General features: G+C 37.2%; 1 protein-coding gene across 5 annotated transcripts in view; it reads left to right on the top strand.

Moving 5' to 3' along the window:
• creb5b (cAMP responsive element binding protein 5b) overlaps positions 1–15,031 on the top strand; it is a 477,031-nt gene that overhangs the window by 443,347 nt on the left and 18,653 nt on the right. For all 5 annotated transcript variants that reach the window (XM_072575045.1, XM_072575042.1, XM_072575044.1 and 2 more), the window contains 2 exons: positions 7,424–7,735; positions 13,144–13,371. In XM_072575045.1, the coding sequence (XP_072431146.1) occupies positions 7,424–7,735; positions 13,144–13,371 (540 nt within the window). The remainder of the gene's footprint in view (positions 1–7,423; positions 7,736–13,143; positions 13,372–15,031) is intronic.

Here is a 15,031-nt window from a genome sequence, read left to right as displayed (position 1 = left end):
TATGCAATCAGTTACCGTTGATGGAAGTGCTTGCTCACTCTATGTCTGGTTGTGGAGATAAAACTTTCCACAGAGCGAGGGAAAACAAAATAAAAATATCAAGTGTCTAATTCTAAGCAATCATGATTTGCTCCTAAAATAGTTGCTATTTCAAAGGAAATAGAAAGGTGAGTTTATATATTTACATCTTGTTGGATAGTTTATAAAATACCTTTTTCTGGACAATGGAAAATAATGTTAGAGTTTGTTCAAAGAATCACCCAATTGTTTCACACCAATTTATTTCCCATTTTCTACACTGATGCTCCATTAACTAACATTTGTAAGAGGCACAGAAGCACCTGGAAATATTTACCCTTATTTGAATTTTGCGCCTCACAGAAAATGGTGCAAACACAGGAAAGAAAATTGCTGCGGAAAATCTGAAATTCCTTCTGAATCCGTAAAGTTTCTGATGCAGAATTGTAGTCAGATTTATGTGATCAACATCACAAAAATCATTTTTTGAACCTGAAATTATCAAAACATAAAAAGATTTTCTCTCAGGCTATGTATCCTGACACACTTCTCAAGCTTTCAAAAGGTCAGCTTCATCTGTAATCAGAGCTAGTATATTCTGTATGGTCCAGAAGGTGAAGAAAACATATATTCTGAAAGCTTAACTCACTGTGTTAGAAACTTTATTTATGCTTTACTGACAATATTTTTTCTTGTACATTTTAATATAATTTGGCACTCACAAGGGTAAAAAGTGATAAAGTATTGTGATGGCATGATGCAGGATGTGTCTAAACACTTAATATTTTGCAGCAGTACATATACTTCAAAAGTGAACAATACAAATTACTACCTACCCATATGCAATTCGGGTGCACACCCACGTGTACTGCAACTATTATGTGAAATATGTTCAATTCTGACCTCATAAGCATCATTCAATGGTTCTGCGATGCCTGCTTCCAGTCTGGGTTATTCAAGGTTGAAGTTTTGACATTCACAATATTTTGATGAAATATAGTTAGGTCCTCTGGGTATAAGGAGATTAGCCTTCTGGTTGAACCTATCTCATTGTGACTGCAGACCTTCATGCAGTGCGTTGAGTCACCCAGTTATTGATTAAACTCAATCCCAGATCAGTGGAGGTGAAGGACTTGCAGTAAGACTAGTGTCTGTTAGATGTGCTAGACAGCAGTATAATCACTTAGCAATATTTTCAAACAAAGAGGATTGATCACCTTCTGTAAAATGATAATGTACTGTTTTACATTTTATTCAGGACTTATTTAGTGGGTACTTTGCATTCAACTTCATAAAATAAATTCTGTTAAATTCCTTCTATTTCCAAACCATGCATAATATTCTGTTTATCATTTCCATTCTTTGCCTGTCGAGATAAAACTCTGAGTAGATTCTTAACAATTCTAAAAGATGGATAGATGCCATTTCTTAACCTCCTTAAAAAGATTTTGATTTAGATTGTAGAAAATTGAAAAGCAATAATCTAACATGCAGTTTAACTTTCTATCACTTTCTTTTTGTGAGCTGATTCAAAGCCATCGGACAATTTTAAGATAATTACTGGTAATTGGAAATGACAAATAATGTCAATAAAACAAATTGTCACTTTTTACTTGTGATCTCCTTAATTCTATGAAAAGTATTTAGTCAGTCTCCTTATTTTAGGCATGTTTTGAAGGATAGAATGTAAAAATGACAAAAGGCATCAATTTGCAAATTATAATTATCAATTCAAACACAATAAAGATATTAAGCTGGATGCTTAATATTGGTGATTGGGAGCAGTGTTTGTAAAGGTTTTGACTTCATGGTTAAACAGTTTATGACATAAATAAACTGGTCTGGATTGGATAACATCATGGAGCTTCATGATCTAACCAGTGATATGAGGATAAATTCACAAATTTCACTATCCCATGTCACGCATTTGGAATTCAGGCTCATGGTTAGGGGGTCCTGCTTGATTTACAATCCATTAATTTTATTCTGCAGAAAATCCCTAGGAATAGGTTGTTTTCTTTCCCAAGCTCTATAATGCAATCTCAATATCCCTGGAACAAAGCGTGAACATTTAAATGCGATATAGGGTGAGGAACATGCAAAAATTACCCTTTAAGTGGAAGGCTGGTGCTGATGTAAAATTGTTTGCAGGCACACCTTCAAATCAATTCTTTTATAGTTATCCTTCAGAAACAGCTAAAAAATGTCTTACTTGCTCTGGGCATTATGCTTGACCTCCAAGATTAGACAAAATTACAGATACAAAAATATTTACATTTATTTACATAAATATTTTTATAAATGGTTTGCTCTTCAAATTTTATTTATTGGAGAATGTATTACATTTTTATTATTATTTCATATATTCCCTTTTTTTTAAAAAAAGCTTTATATTTGGAGCAAATGGGAAGTGATTGTGTACTTTGGTATTCCTTTATGAAAGGTATAATTGTGCTTGGTCAGGCATGTGTTCACCTGGGCTTGACTGTGCTGATTGTAGACTGACATAATGAATGTTACACTTTTGTTAACAATGTTGGCTGAGCAAACTGAGCTGAATTTCTACTTTAATGAGCAATGAAACTGACCAAGAACATGTTGTTCAGTCTCAGCATGAAGGATCAAGCATTTCAGCAGAAATTAATGAGGCACCAGAGTCTGATCAGTGATGGCTTGGGTGATACTGCTCCAGGTCAGTTAGCATTATGCTTGTACTATGAGCCAGGGCATCTGGTTGACTTTTACACTGGGGCCTGATGAATGGAATGCTTGCAAAATCATGTTAATATTTTGAAATGTCTTAACTGAAGAGCAGCTGCATGCTAGACATCTCAACATGTTCTGTAAATTTATTGTTTAATAAAATGACTGACTGGGTTGTAGCATTCCACTTCAAAATGCACTGAGAAGTCCTGGGCATGTTTTGTCCCTGGAACTAAGTGCTAAACATTTAATTACAGTACATGTGCCTGTACCTTCAGTGATCCTGTGATAACATTTTTAGAGGTAATTGTCATGGAACATTAAAACAGCAGCAGGAATGTACCATATTTAAGGTTGTACTGAATTTTCAGTCTCCCTACATAGTAGAGGCAGAATGGTAGCAACCTGAAAATGAAATGCAAGAACTTACTAGACTTTGCTGATGTTACAGTGGTTATGGTAATTTTGTTGGGTGTCTCTGAGTAGGCATCCAACCAGCTAATTGGAAATATTTAAAATGGAATTCTATGATCTCAATATACCAGCGTTGTTACACTTTAGACTGTGTTCTATTATCTTACCTACTCATGGATTCCTAATTGAGTTGTATCATCACTTTCAAATCCAGATGCAACCTCTGCCTTCTTTCAGTCCTATGCAGTCTGTCATTATTTAATCAATCCCCAGGATGATAGCTAATGCTACACAATTTTCCATTGTTGCCTCTGGCACATCGTTTGAGCTAGGTTTTAAATGTTAATACTTCATTCAGTAAACTGCAATGCTGATTTCATAATTCTGTAGGACACAGTGTTTACTTCGGTATTTGGATAAAACAATGCAGTTATGTTATCTCCAGTGAATACTTGTAAAAACACAAACTATTTTATCATATTAAGTTTGCCTGCTACTTTTATAACAATAACTGCTCTCATCACCTTCAATTTTTGAACCTGAATGCATTTCTAAAATTTCCTTTGCTTTTATTAATTGATGTTTTATCCCACGACAGCAAATTTCTATACCCCTCCCATTAATCTTTCTTCTAATATCCATTGCATTTTATGCCGTTTTTTAACTTATTATTCATTGTGAATAAGCATTTTGGTGAATTCTTGTTTATTGTAGTTTTTTTTGTAAAGATGTTTATCTTACATAGTCAGTATATTGTTTTTACTACACTCAGTTTTGTCAAATGGGATGTCTTTTATTATTATCTGCTAGTTCATGTACCTTCAATGTAATTTGTTTTATAACTGGTACATATTTGGTGCGTTGTTTTCCTCTTTGCTTTTCTGCTTTTCATTTTCTGTCTCTCTCTTCCTTCACCTTTTGCCTTTATTGGACCATTTGGATATCAGCTTTAAGTTCCTTTGTCTACCATAGACAAATTCAGTGTGATATCAGCAAGGATGGTTTGAAGTTTTGTTGAAAGTGTGTAATTTGCAAGATCAACTTGCTCAATACCTATACAATCTTTTTCATACACTTCAGTTGAAAACAAAATCAGAGGATTGTGATCTTACCATTTAAATCAACTCTAAATTGAGCATTGCTTCCAGTGATATTTCTTTGCTTAAAGAAATCTTTTATTTAAATCAATATTCTGTCTTTCTATGACTCGGTTTATCTCCTTTGGCTTTGCATTACCACCTTCACAATTCTTTTTTAATTTGTTCAATGGATGTGGCATCATTGACTAGGCCAGCATTTATGACCCAGAGGGAAGTTAACAGTCAACCACATTGCTGTGGATCTGGAATCACATGCAGACCAGAGTAGATAAGGACGTCAGATTTCCTTCCCGAAAGGACAGTAGTAAATCAGTGGGCATTTACAGCAATGGTCACAATTAGCCTAGCTTTTTATGCAATATTTTATTCTAACATTAAAATTTCACCATCTGGTAGGATTTGATCCTGCATCCACAGAATATTAGTCTAGGGTTCTGCATTACTGGTCTACTGATATTACCATTACATCATCGACCTTCCATTGTAGCATTGATTGCACATCAGGCTAAAAATGTCTTGCTCTAAGGACCTGGAGCAATCCAAAAGAAAATAAATGTACCATTTTCCTGGCAGCAACTACAGCACATAAAGCCTTTGAACAAACTTTGCAGTTTTCCTGATAGTTGTGGATGTATCTGAATTCTTGCCCTGATATTCGTGAATGCTTTATTTAGCATATATTGCTCCTAACGTCTTACAGAAGTATATCATTATACAAAAAATGTGGTGACTTATATCTTCAATACCATACAGACTCCAATGAGGAATCTACTGGATGAGTGATTCAGTGGTGGTTGACAAACTGATTGCAATGTCATTAATTTGGAAATATTTGGGGTAGCAATTAGAATGAACTTGCCCAACTTTCAGATTCATATGGATTAATGTTAGTAGTATATCACTGCTTAGTCTCAAATACCTTTTTATAAAAATATGAAATACTTACTATTAATAAAGTACTAGAGACAGTAACTAATTTGAGCATGCATTTTTTTTTGCACATTTGAAATGCCCTAATTTAGTTTTATTTATGCAGCTCCACAATTAGTTTTGGTACAGTACTCACATAGTTAGTAAGTGTAGTGAATTTCTGGTTGAATTACCCTAGATATATGCCATGTTATTTGTTCCTCACAGCTGGAGCGCTGTCCTCAAGAGGCCTAATTCCAGCTGTGTATTCAAGTTGTTTTCCTGAGGGAGAGGGATGGAAACAAAGTAATCTTCTTTGTTACAACTTGAGATCACTTTCTGTTCAGTCTTCACATTACTTCTTCAGTACAGCAATGTTCTGTTAGAGTCAGGAATGATTCCCTTAGATTGGAAAATAGTGAATGTATTTCCTTTATTCAAAAGGGCGATAGACAGAAAGCAGGAAATTACAGGCCAGTTCATTTGGCATAAGTCAAAGGAAAGATGTTACATGCTATTAATAAAGACTTCATTGCAGTGTACGAGGAAAAAAGCCATGATAATCAGACAAAGTCAACATGGTTCTATGAAAGGGAAAACAATTTTAACCAACTTGTTGGAGGCCTTTGAAGAGGTAACATTTGTTGATGAACCCTAACTTGCGGACGTACTGTACTTAGGTTTCTAGTGGACATTTGAAAAAGTGCCACATCAAAGGTTATTTAAGAAAATAACAGCTCTTGGTGAAGTGAGGAGGGGTGGTCGGTGAGTGGGAACACTTGGTATGGGTAGTAGATTGGCTAACAGGATATAAATGTTTATGTTATTTCTGGTTGGCAAGACTTAATGAATGATATGCCATAGGACTCAGAGCTGGAGCCTCAAATTTTTATAAATTATATAAATGACCTAGATTGAAGCTATGGTTGATAAATTTGCTGATGACACAAAGATAGCAAAAGTAAATGGTGAAGAGGACATTAGGCTATGAAGGGAAATAGATAGGCAAAGTGTTTGAGCAAAGATCTGGTAAATAGAATATAATGTGCAAAAGTATGATGCCGATTTTGGTAGGAAGAGTAAAATAAATGTTCAACGGTGAGAAATTGTAGAGCTTTCACATTCAGAGGGATTTGGGTGTTTGAGAGCATGAATTGCAAAATATTAATATGCAATGCTTCAAGTAATAAGAAAAGCTCATAAAATATTATAATTCACTGTGAGGTGAATTAAATACAAGAATAGAGAGGCTCAGAATCATTTATATAAGGCACTGGTGAAACTACATCTGGAGTACTGTATGTCGTATTAGTCCCCTTATTTAAAGGTGTAAATGCATTGAAAGCAGTTCAAAGAAAATTTGCTACGCTAACACGTAGACTGACTGCTTGTCTTATGATGTCATGTTCAACAAACTAGACTAGTGTCTGTTGGTGTTTAGAAGAGTAAGAAGTGTCTTGATTGAAACATACCAAATCTTGGAGGTTTTTTGACAGGGTGGAGATGGAAAGGATATTTCCTCTTGTGGGAGAATGTGGAGCTAGGGGTCACCGTTTACAAAGAAGGGATTGTCCTTTTAGGACAGAGGTGAGGATAACTTTTTTTTCTCACAGAGGGTATTCAGCCTTTGGAATTCTCTTCCTCAATATGCTGTGAAAAGCTATCTTTGAATATCTTTAAGGCGGGGTGGATAGATTTGTGATAAACAAGTGAATGAAAGGTGATTGGGGCAGGCAGAAATGTGGAGTAATCAGATCAGTCATGATCTTATTGAATGGTGGACAAAGGGCTCCTGGTCCCAAATGTTCTACTCCAGCTCCTAAATCGAATGTCTGTCCATAAACAATGTCCCAAATGCTATAAGATGCAAGTTCTTTTCCTTCATCAGCACAAAACAATATGAACACATTTGGATGGTTAATTTTTACATTTTAAAGAAGGTAATATGAATATATTTTGAAAGGTTGTAATTTTAGTTTGTTCAGAGAACAAAATAATTGGTGCAGTGACTTTATAAAGAAAATGGTTTGGCTCAGAAACTTTAAAAGTAAAAGGAAATTGAAAGGGAACTTAAAAAAAATGCAAATCCAGCCAATGAAATACAAAACATTAATCTTATATGACTATACACTTTTTAATACTAGCATGAATTCTGTCATTTGGTTTGACATCTGGGATTTTTGGATACAAGGGAGAGAATGTGTATAATATCTTCAAAATGGCAAAATTGAAGAGCAATGAGGTTTTAATTAGCATTCCTTGCTTTGTTTTCTTTGCAGAGGCTTAAAGCAGCTCTGAGTCAGCACCCTACGGCTTTGTCAAATGGAAACATGAACATGATGGGTCAAGTAATGGAGATGATGACATCCAGGCAGGAGCAGGCACCTCAGCCACACCATCACATGCACTCACATCAGCATCAGCTACCTCCTCATCATCCTTTCACACATCAGCAGCCACCACACCCACATCAGCATCATCCTCACCATCACCAGCAAAACCACCCCCATTCTCATCCACATCTACACACACACCCACCACAACATCAGACCCCACCGCTCCAGCCTCTAACCACCGGAACACAAAGTCAGGTAAATCATCTCAAGATATGTATAGAGTGGATTACAGGTTTATGACAACACTACTCAGTGGCTGGAAAATGATAAAGAAACAAAATGATTATACTGCCTATTTTCTATCATTGATGTCAATAAAATAACAATGTAAATTATCTTTGCAACTAAAAGGCAAAAACAGCATGTATTTTGTAGTAAAATTCATCAATGCCTTCATGTATGGAGACACGGAGTCAAGGCTTATAGGTCAGAATATTCTACTCTAGCGCCTAATTCAAATGTCTGTCTGTAAATAATGTCAGACCTCTGTTAGCTGGTAACCAAAATGAACCAAACAGCAGGAACACAAAAATGTAAAAATATGTGGGTTTTTTTTCTTTCATCAAAACAATATGAGCCCATTTGGATGGTTCCTTTCTACATTTTATTGCTCAAGAAGGCAACATAAATACATTTGAAAAGGCTGCATTTCTGTGTTCAGAGAACAAAATTATTGGTGTAGTGACTTTAAAAAGAAACTGGTTTGGCTTGGGATCTTTAACAGCAAAAGAAAATTGAAAACGGACTTTTTAAAAATAATTGCATAAATGCCAGCCAATGAAATGCAAAACATTAATTTTATATTGCAGTATGCTTACTCGCTTTTTAGTACCGACCTCTGTCATTTACTTTGCCATCTGGGGTTTCCATCTGGGATATTAGATGGAGAATGTATATAATGGAGAACTCGGAAATTGATCTCAAGGCAACACTGGCCTGATTGGACAAGTTAATTTTAAATTGCATGCCTCGCCAGGTGTTTATTTTGCAAGTTGGGTTGATGGAACAAGCAGCAGTGGGTTGGAGAGATGATCCCCTGGACTGTAGAATCAGGCAGAATAATCCTGTTTATTACAGCTCACAAAAAGCAATAAAAGTTCTTTGCTTGAGCTGGTGGCTGCTGCAGTCTTGGAGATTCCTGAACAGTACGAGCCTGACACATCTCCAGCTGACCACCAGTGATGAACTTTACATTGGGATTCTCTGCCTGGTTTAAAGCCCTTTATTAATATTTCCTAGGACATGTCATCTACTTTAGACAGCTATCTGGGACATGGAAACAAGGACAGCCATTCAACCCCTTAAGTCTGTTCAACCATCCAGTTTGACCATAGCTGATTTGAACTTGAACTTGAACTTGAACTATCCACTTTGGTTCTATTGGCATCAATAACCTTGTATAAACAAAACTATTTAATACTGTTAAGAAATTTAAAATAAGCACACTTTACCTACTTTTTGAGGGACAGATTTCCAGATTCACTCCATACTGTGTGTAAAGCAGTGCTTTCTTGCATTGCACTTGAATGAGATCACTCGAATTTTAAGGTTGTGCCCCATTGTTCTGAGTTCCTCACTGGCAGAGATAATTTCTCTCTCATTAACCAAGTCAAATCCTTTAATGATCTCAGTTAGATCTTCCTCTTCACCTTAATACTCAGGTGAAGCACAAGGCTTATCTATGCAACCAGTCCTCATAAGTTATCTTTTTAGCCATAGCTCCACTGCTGACCTGACAGCTTTACATCAATTTTTCGCCCAGCCAACATATGACAAAGCATTATATGTTATATCCTTTATGAAACTGGAGACAATATCACCAATGAGTTTTTTTTTGTGGTCTGGCACTGACAAAGGCAGATGCAGATAAAGTTTTCTATTGGGAACTGTTCCTGATAATGTAGGGTTTTGAAATTTAAGGACAGATTTGTTGAAACAACACAAAGAATTGTGAATCAGAGATAGAGTAGAAAAACTATCTGTTTAATTCTCTGATTTAGATTCCTATTTAGTATTACTTAATCACGTTCTCCTTATGTACAACCAAACACTGAGAAGGTTAATTGTTTAAGTATTGATAGATATTCCTGTTTTAGAAATATGTTTCCTGACTAAATAATTTTGATATTTTAATGTCCCCAATAAAAATCATTACAACCATTTTCTACCCATCAATATTATAAAATACAATTTTAGTGATGATAATGGCAGAAAACCATCCAATCACAACTTATGGTAAATCCTGCTGTTTTTACACATCTGAAGCATCTAAATTAACATATAACCAGTAGATCTGGTGAAAATGTATTTTATCCAAGTATGGCATGAGCAAAAGAGAATTTAAAAATGGATTAATGATTTGTTTTTTAAGTCTGCATATCAACCACTTCTTCTGACACAGCTCGACTCCAGTTGCAAGCCTGCTATTCTGAATATGGAAAGAGTTGATATGTACCAGGATTGAATCTAGGTTTGAAGGAAATAAAATGATTCATACATTTCTCACCTTTCACTACTCATACTTATTAGTTTCAATGGATGGAAAAGAGTTGACATTCTATGTCTGCAAACCTCTTTCTTTACTCCTTAGACAAACACAGACATTGGGCATGATTTTTGTTGGAGTTATACTAACTCTCTGGCATAGCTCCAGCAGACAGGGTAGGAAATGAGTCTGGGAGTAGCTCTACTGGATCTCCACCAAGTGAAGGTTCTTCCAGCAGATGTGATGGGCATGGAGAAAGTATCCACCCTCATGCGAACAGATATATTCAAACCAGATGCAAATTACATGCAGTGTTGCTTTGAAAATGGGGGCGAATATTCCAATATTAAAGGGATATCTTTAAAAAAGACATTTATTGGTAGTTGCTAGTTGGCTTCTGATGTCTTCCTCCCCCATCCATGCTGAGATTCTGGGAAGGAGTGGAAGGGGATGTAACGGTGTGGGCAGTTGTACTAACAGTACATTGAAATTATTGCAGATTTTAAAGGGGGAAATGGTTGGACTTAGAATGTCTGAGTGTTTCCTGTGGGTAGGAGGGTATGTGGAAGAGGTACAGAATGTGCCTACCGTCTCCTGGAAAGCAGCCTGTTTGTGAACATGGCCAACTTTGGGATGCAGATGCACATTGCTGGAATGTTTCCAGCACTGCAGAAACAGGAGTTGGGTATGCAGATATTTGGAAAAAGGAGTCCTGGGGCCAGTTCGCCAACATGTTCCCATCTCTGTACAGCAAGGGCGATTCTCTAGCAGCAGCAGGAAGTCGATCCAAGTAATTAAACATAAAAATAGCCCTTATTTCAACATTTTCCATACATCCATGCAATGTCTGGAGCTCATCATTTCAATGCAGGCAAAATCACAGCAAGAAGGGATTGTTCCCCAACTCTGAAAGGCATACAAGTCAACAAAGGACCAAAATGACAATGTTGAAGGCAAAGCTAAAATAAATTTTATAAACTAATTAGAGATAAATTGGGCGGAAAAATTACAAATGTAAATGTTGTAGAGAGAAAACTAAAGGAATTCACTTGGCTGAATACAGAGCCTACAGGAATATGACAAGGATGATCAATTGAGAACCTGTAAAAACTATAACTGGAGATATAAAACATTATAGTAAGTTTGTATTTTAATAGTAAAACACTAAGAAGGTAAACCAAGCAGAATCTGAGGAAGAGCCCTGTATAATTAGTGTAATAAATGAATCCTTTCCTAGGAAGAGATAATGAGCACCATGCTGTTCCTTAGCAGCAACAGTCCTCGTAGAATCAACTTCAGCATAAATCAGTTGGAAGCCCAAGACAGACTGAAGAGTTCAAAATAAATGATCCTCCATAAATAGGTTCTTTCTCTAGTAGTAATGAGACAGCCAAGGGAACAAGTATATGAAGCATTGGTGGTAATTTTTGAGGGAATCAATCATTACTGTATAGGCTGACAATGTCCCTTTAAATAGAGGGTGCACAACCATGCTGCCAATGAAGTCACCCTCCTACCACCCCTAACTGGATGGTTAACATGACCACAGTGGGCCAGATCTTCAACCTCACTGTGAGTAGTGGGAGTCAGAAAACTTTCCATCTTCAAATGCCTGCCTCGGAGTAGCACTAGCATTGGTATCACAATCGTCAGTGTCAGGGTCAGGGTCAGGTGCCCAGCGGACCCTGGAAAACATTTTGACAGACACAGAGACCTGCCGAGTGTGGAGACAGGCTGCTTAAAAGGCCTGCCTTACAGCTATGTGACCCCACCCAATCTGTAACAAACAGGCAGCCCTGCAGCCTCAGCCTTCACATCTCCCCCTCCCCATCTCCACACACACACTCATACTCTCTATGCCCTGAAGCCAAGATATGCCCCTCCTCTCACCTCCTCCACCGCCCCCCCCAGCCCCCAAATCATAGCCCATGATGCCCCATATGTTAAGGTGTAGCACTTCCATATAATTCACCCATGATGCATTGTAGTAAAGAGGTGAATGTTATAGTGACAGTTGAATGTGTAAACAATAGCTTTTAAGAAAAAGGGAAACATTCTTAACTTTCCATTACATTAAAAGAGAGTCCATTCATTATATGACAAAGGAAGCATCAGTCATCCGGACCTCTGAATGTTTCAGTGCCTAAAACTTCAAGACATTTGAAACCATTTAACCTTGTCTAAACAAACATTGTGAAATTGAAATAGTGAAATCAGACAATTAGGCTGCAAATCAACCAAACAAGGGCTCAGTTGTTTTAGCACTCTAATGGTTGTCTAGGCTCTCTGCCAACCCTTATCATGTATTCTTGGTTGGGGGGAAGGTGACGTGCTGCGATGTGAAGATTGCCAGGAGGTGCTTATTTTGGCACTGGGGCTTGAGGGGCCATGGGAACTTTCTTGGGGCTGAGCATGTCTTGACATAAAAGTATGGTGAGGACCTTTTCCTTTCAAAAGGTTCCCTCATGCAGACAATGTTTTACAACATCTCTGAGGTACCATGAACCATAACTCTTTGAAAAGCTGGTCCAAATCCAAGAAAATTGTAGAGTAATAGGCTCTGCCTATCTCCAAAATGGAGCAGGCCAGGTCAGTTGTTCTGGATGTGTGCAAGGGACCTAAATGATTCTGCATCCTTAAAAAACACTCCTGAAATTCAGAAAACTCTGAAATGGTGTAAGAAAACCTAGAATTTAGTCCCAGCTGTCACTATTAAAGGGCTCCACACTCAAAGCAACTTAACAAAAATCCAGTTCAGCAAAAATTCCGATAGGTATGTCAATCGGCACTTCCCATAATATCATGGTGGAGGGCACATTGCCAACATGAACAACATTGGGACCTACAAAATTAAGTTCTGCAATATTTTCCACATATGGTGGAGAATGGCTTTTCCATAGATGGGGCCTTTTCTGTTCTGTTTTATATTGTAGAGAAAGGATTAACATGGGATTGAAATTCTCAGGTGTGAGATTATAATCACATTCATGGAATTCCTGTCTCATGTAGGGCAATTGATAGGTCTGGTTAGTTGGAACTTATTTGACTTATGCTTTGTGTTGAACCTTTTTTTTAAATACAAAGCCAAGTATGTTTTATATTTGATACTTCCTTGCAGGTCTCACCTGGAGCACAGCAGATGCAGTCTCCACAGTCAGGGCACCCAACTCCGACTAGTGGAGGCCGCAGGAGAAGGGTTGTAGATGAAGATCCTGATGAAAGGCGGAGGAAGTTTCTGGAAAGAAATCGCGCAGCAGCAACACGCTGCAGACAGAAGAGAAAAGTGTGGGTGTTGTCACTGGAAAAAAAAGCAGAGGAACTCACACAAACCAATATGCAACTTCAGGTACAATACTTTCTTACAAATCATAGTAGCAGTCTTCCTGAAAAAAAAAATTTCATATTGTCTGAATTGCAATATTTAATGTAACTTTCTAAACATACCTTTGACGTATATATGATTAATTCCTAATTGGTTTCAAAGCCACCTTACCACCATTATGAAAATATTCAGTGCGAACATTGCATAACATGGCATTTGTTTTATATATTTGATAAACATTTTATGTTAGGTTTCCCATTTCTTCCTCAATCCCTAAATAAATTAACAAACTGCACATAAGTGTTAAAACTTTACTGTGCAATATTACAAACAATCCGAATCGTATGAAATTGCTCTTCCTCCTTTCTTTTATGAAAATATCACCTCATTCCAAATGATAAATAAGCATCTTTGTGAAAGTAATGAACATAAGATCAAAACACATTTATTAACAATTTGGCACAGTTTTGGCTAAAAAAATGGTGAGGACATTATTTATTCCTTATTTACTTTTAGCAAACTTATTCTCTTTCTGACAAAGTCACAAGTGACATTAGGAAAATAAGCAATATATACATGTTGGTTCATATCTGACTTGTAATGTTGTTTTGTTTGTTAATTGGGGTGGTACGGTGGCTCAGTGGTTAGCACTGCTGCCTCACAGCACCAGGGACCTGGGTTTGATTCCACCCTCGGGTGACTGTCTGTGTGGAGTTTGCACATTCTCCCAGTGTCTATGTGGGTTTCCTCCAGCTGCTCTGGTTTCCTTCCACAGTCCAAGGGTGTGCAGGTCAGGTGAATTGACCATTTTAAATTGCCCGGAGTGTTAGGTATATTAGTCAGAGGGAAATGGGTCAGGGTGGGTTACTGTTCGGAGGGTCTGTGTGCCGAAGGACCTGTTTCTACACTGTAGGGAATCTAGTCTAATTAAATGAATTTATGTAAATGTGTACTCTGACTTGAGTAATTTCTTACCGCTTCAATAAAAGTTTACAACAGGCTTTTTATTGCTTGATCTTGAAATTCAGGGGTTCAGGTAAAAGAGAGCATTTGGTTTTAGTTATGTCAGCATATGTGTGGTAGGTATTGCTGATGGACTCCAGCAGCAGAATGGTGTAATCGGTAAATGAACAGCTCATTGAAAGATTTTAAATGCTAGTTCAATCATATGTTGACTTGAGTTAATATGAAGTCATTTTTAGCACTCAAAATGGGCAAATTTGAGCCAGATAGAAGTTAAAAGTTATAATTCTGAACCAAAATCCCTCCCTGCACCTTCACAATATCAGCAAAGGCTGGAAAGCAACCAATTTGCTGTAAGAAGACATATCATGCATTAAAACTTTAAAGGGATTATAGTTTTTGTTTAAAACAATGGCATTTTTATGGTCGTTGAATCCCTACACTGTGGAAACGGGCCATTTTAGCCCAACAAGTCCACACTGACTCTCTGAAGAATAACCCACCCAGATCCGATCCCTTACCCTATTACTCTACATGTCCCCGGACTAATGCACATAATCTACACATCCCTGAACACAATGGGCAATTTAGGCATGGCCAATTCACCTAAACTGTACATCTTTGGACGGTAGGAGGATAACTACACAGACATGGGGAGAACATGTAAAATCCACACAGACCGTCACCCAAGGCTAGATTCAAACCAGGGTCCCTGGTGCTG

This window comes from Chiloscyllium punctatum, chromosome 8 (assembly GCF_047496795.1).
Source record: "Chiloscyllium punctatum isolate Juve2018m chromosome 8, sChiPun1.3, whole genome shotgun sequence".
Lineage (NCBI taxonomy): Eukaryota > Metazoa > Chordata > Chondrichthyes > Orectolobiformes > Hemiscylliidae > Chiloscyllium > Chiloscyllium punctatum.
This window is presented reverse-complemented; position numbering and strand designations above follow the sequence as displayed.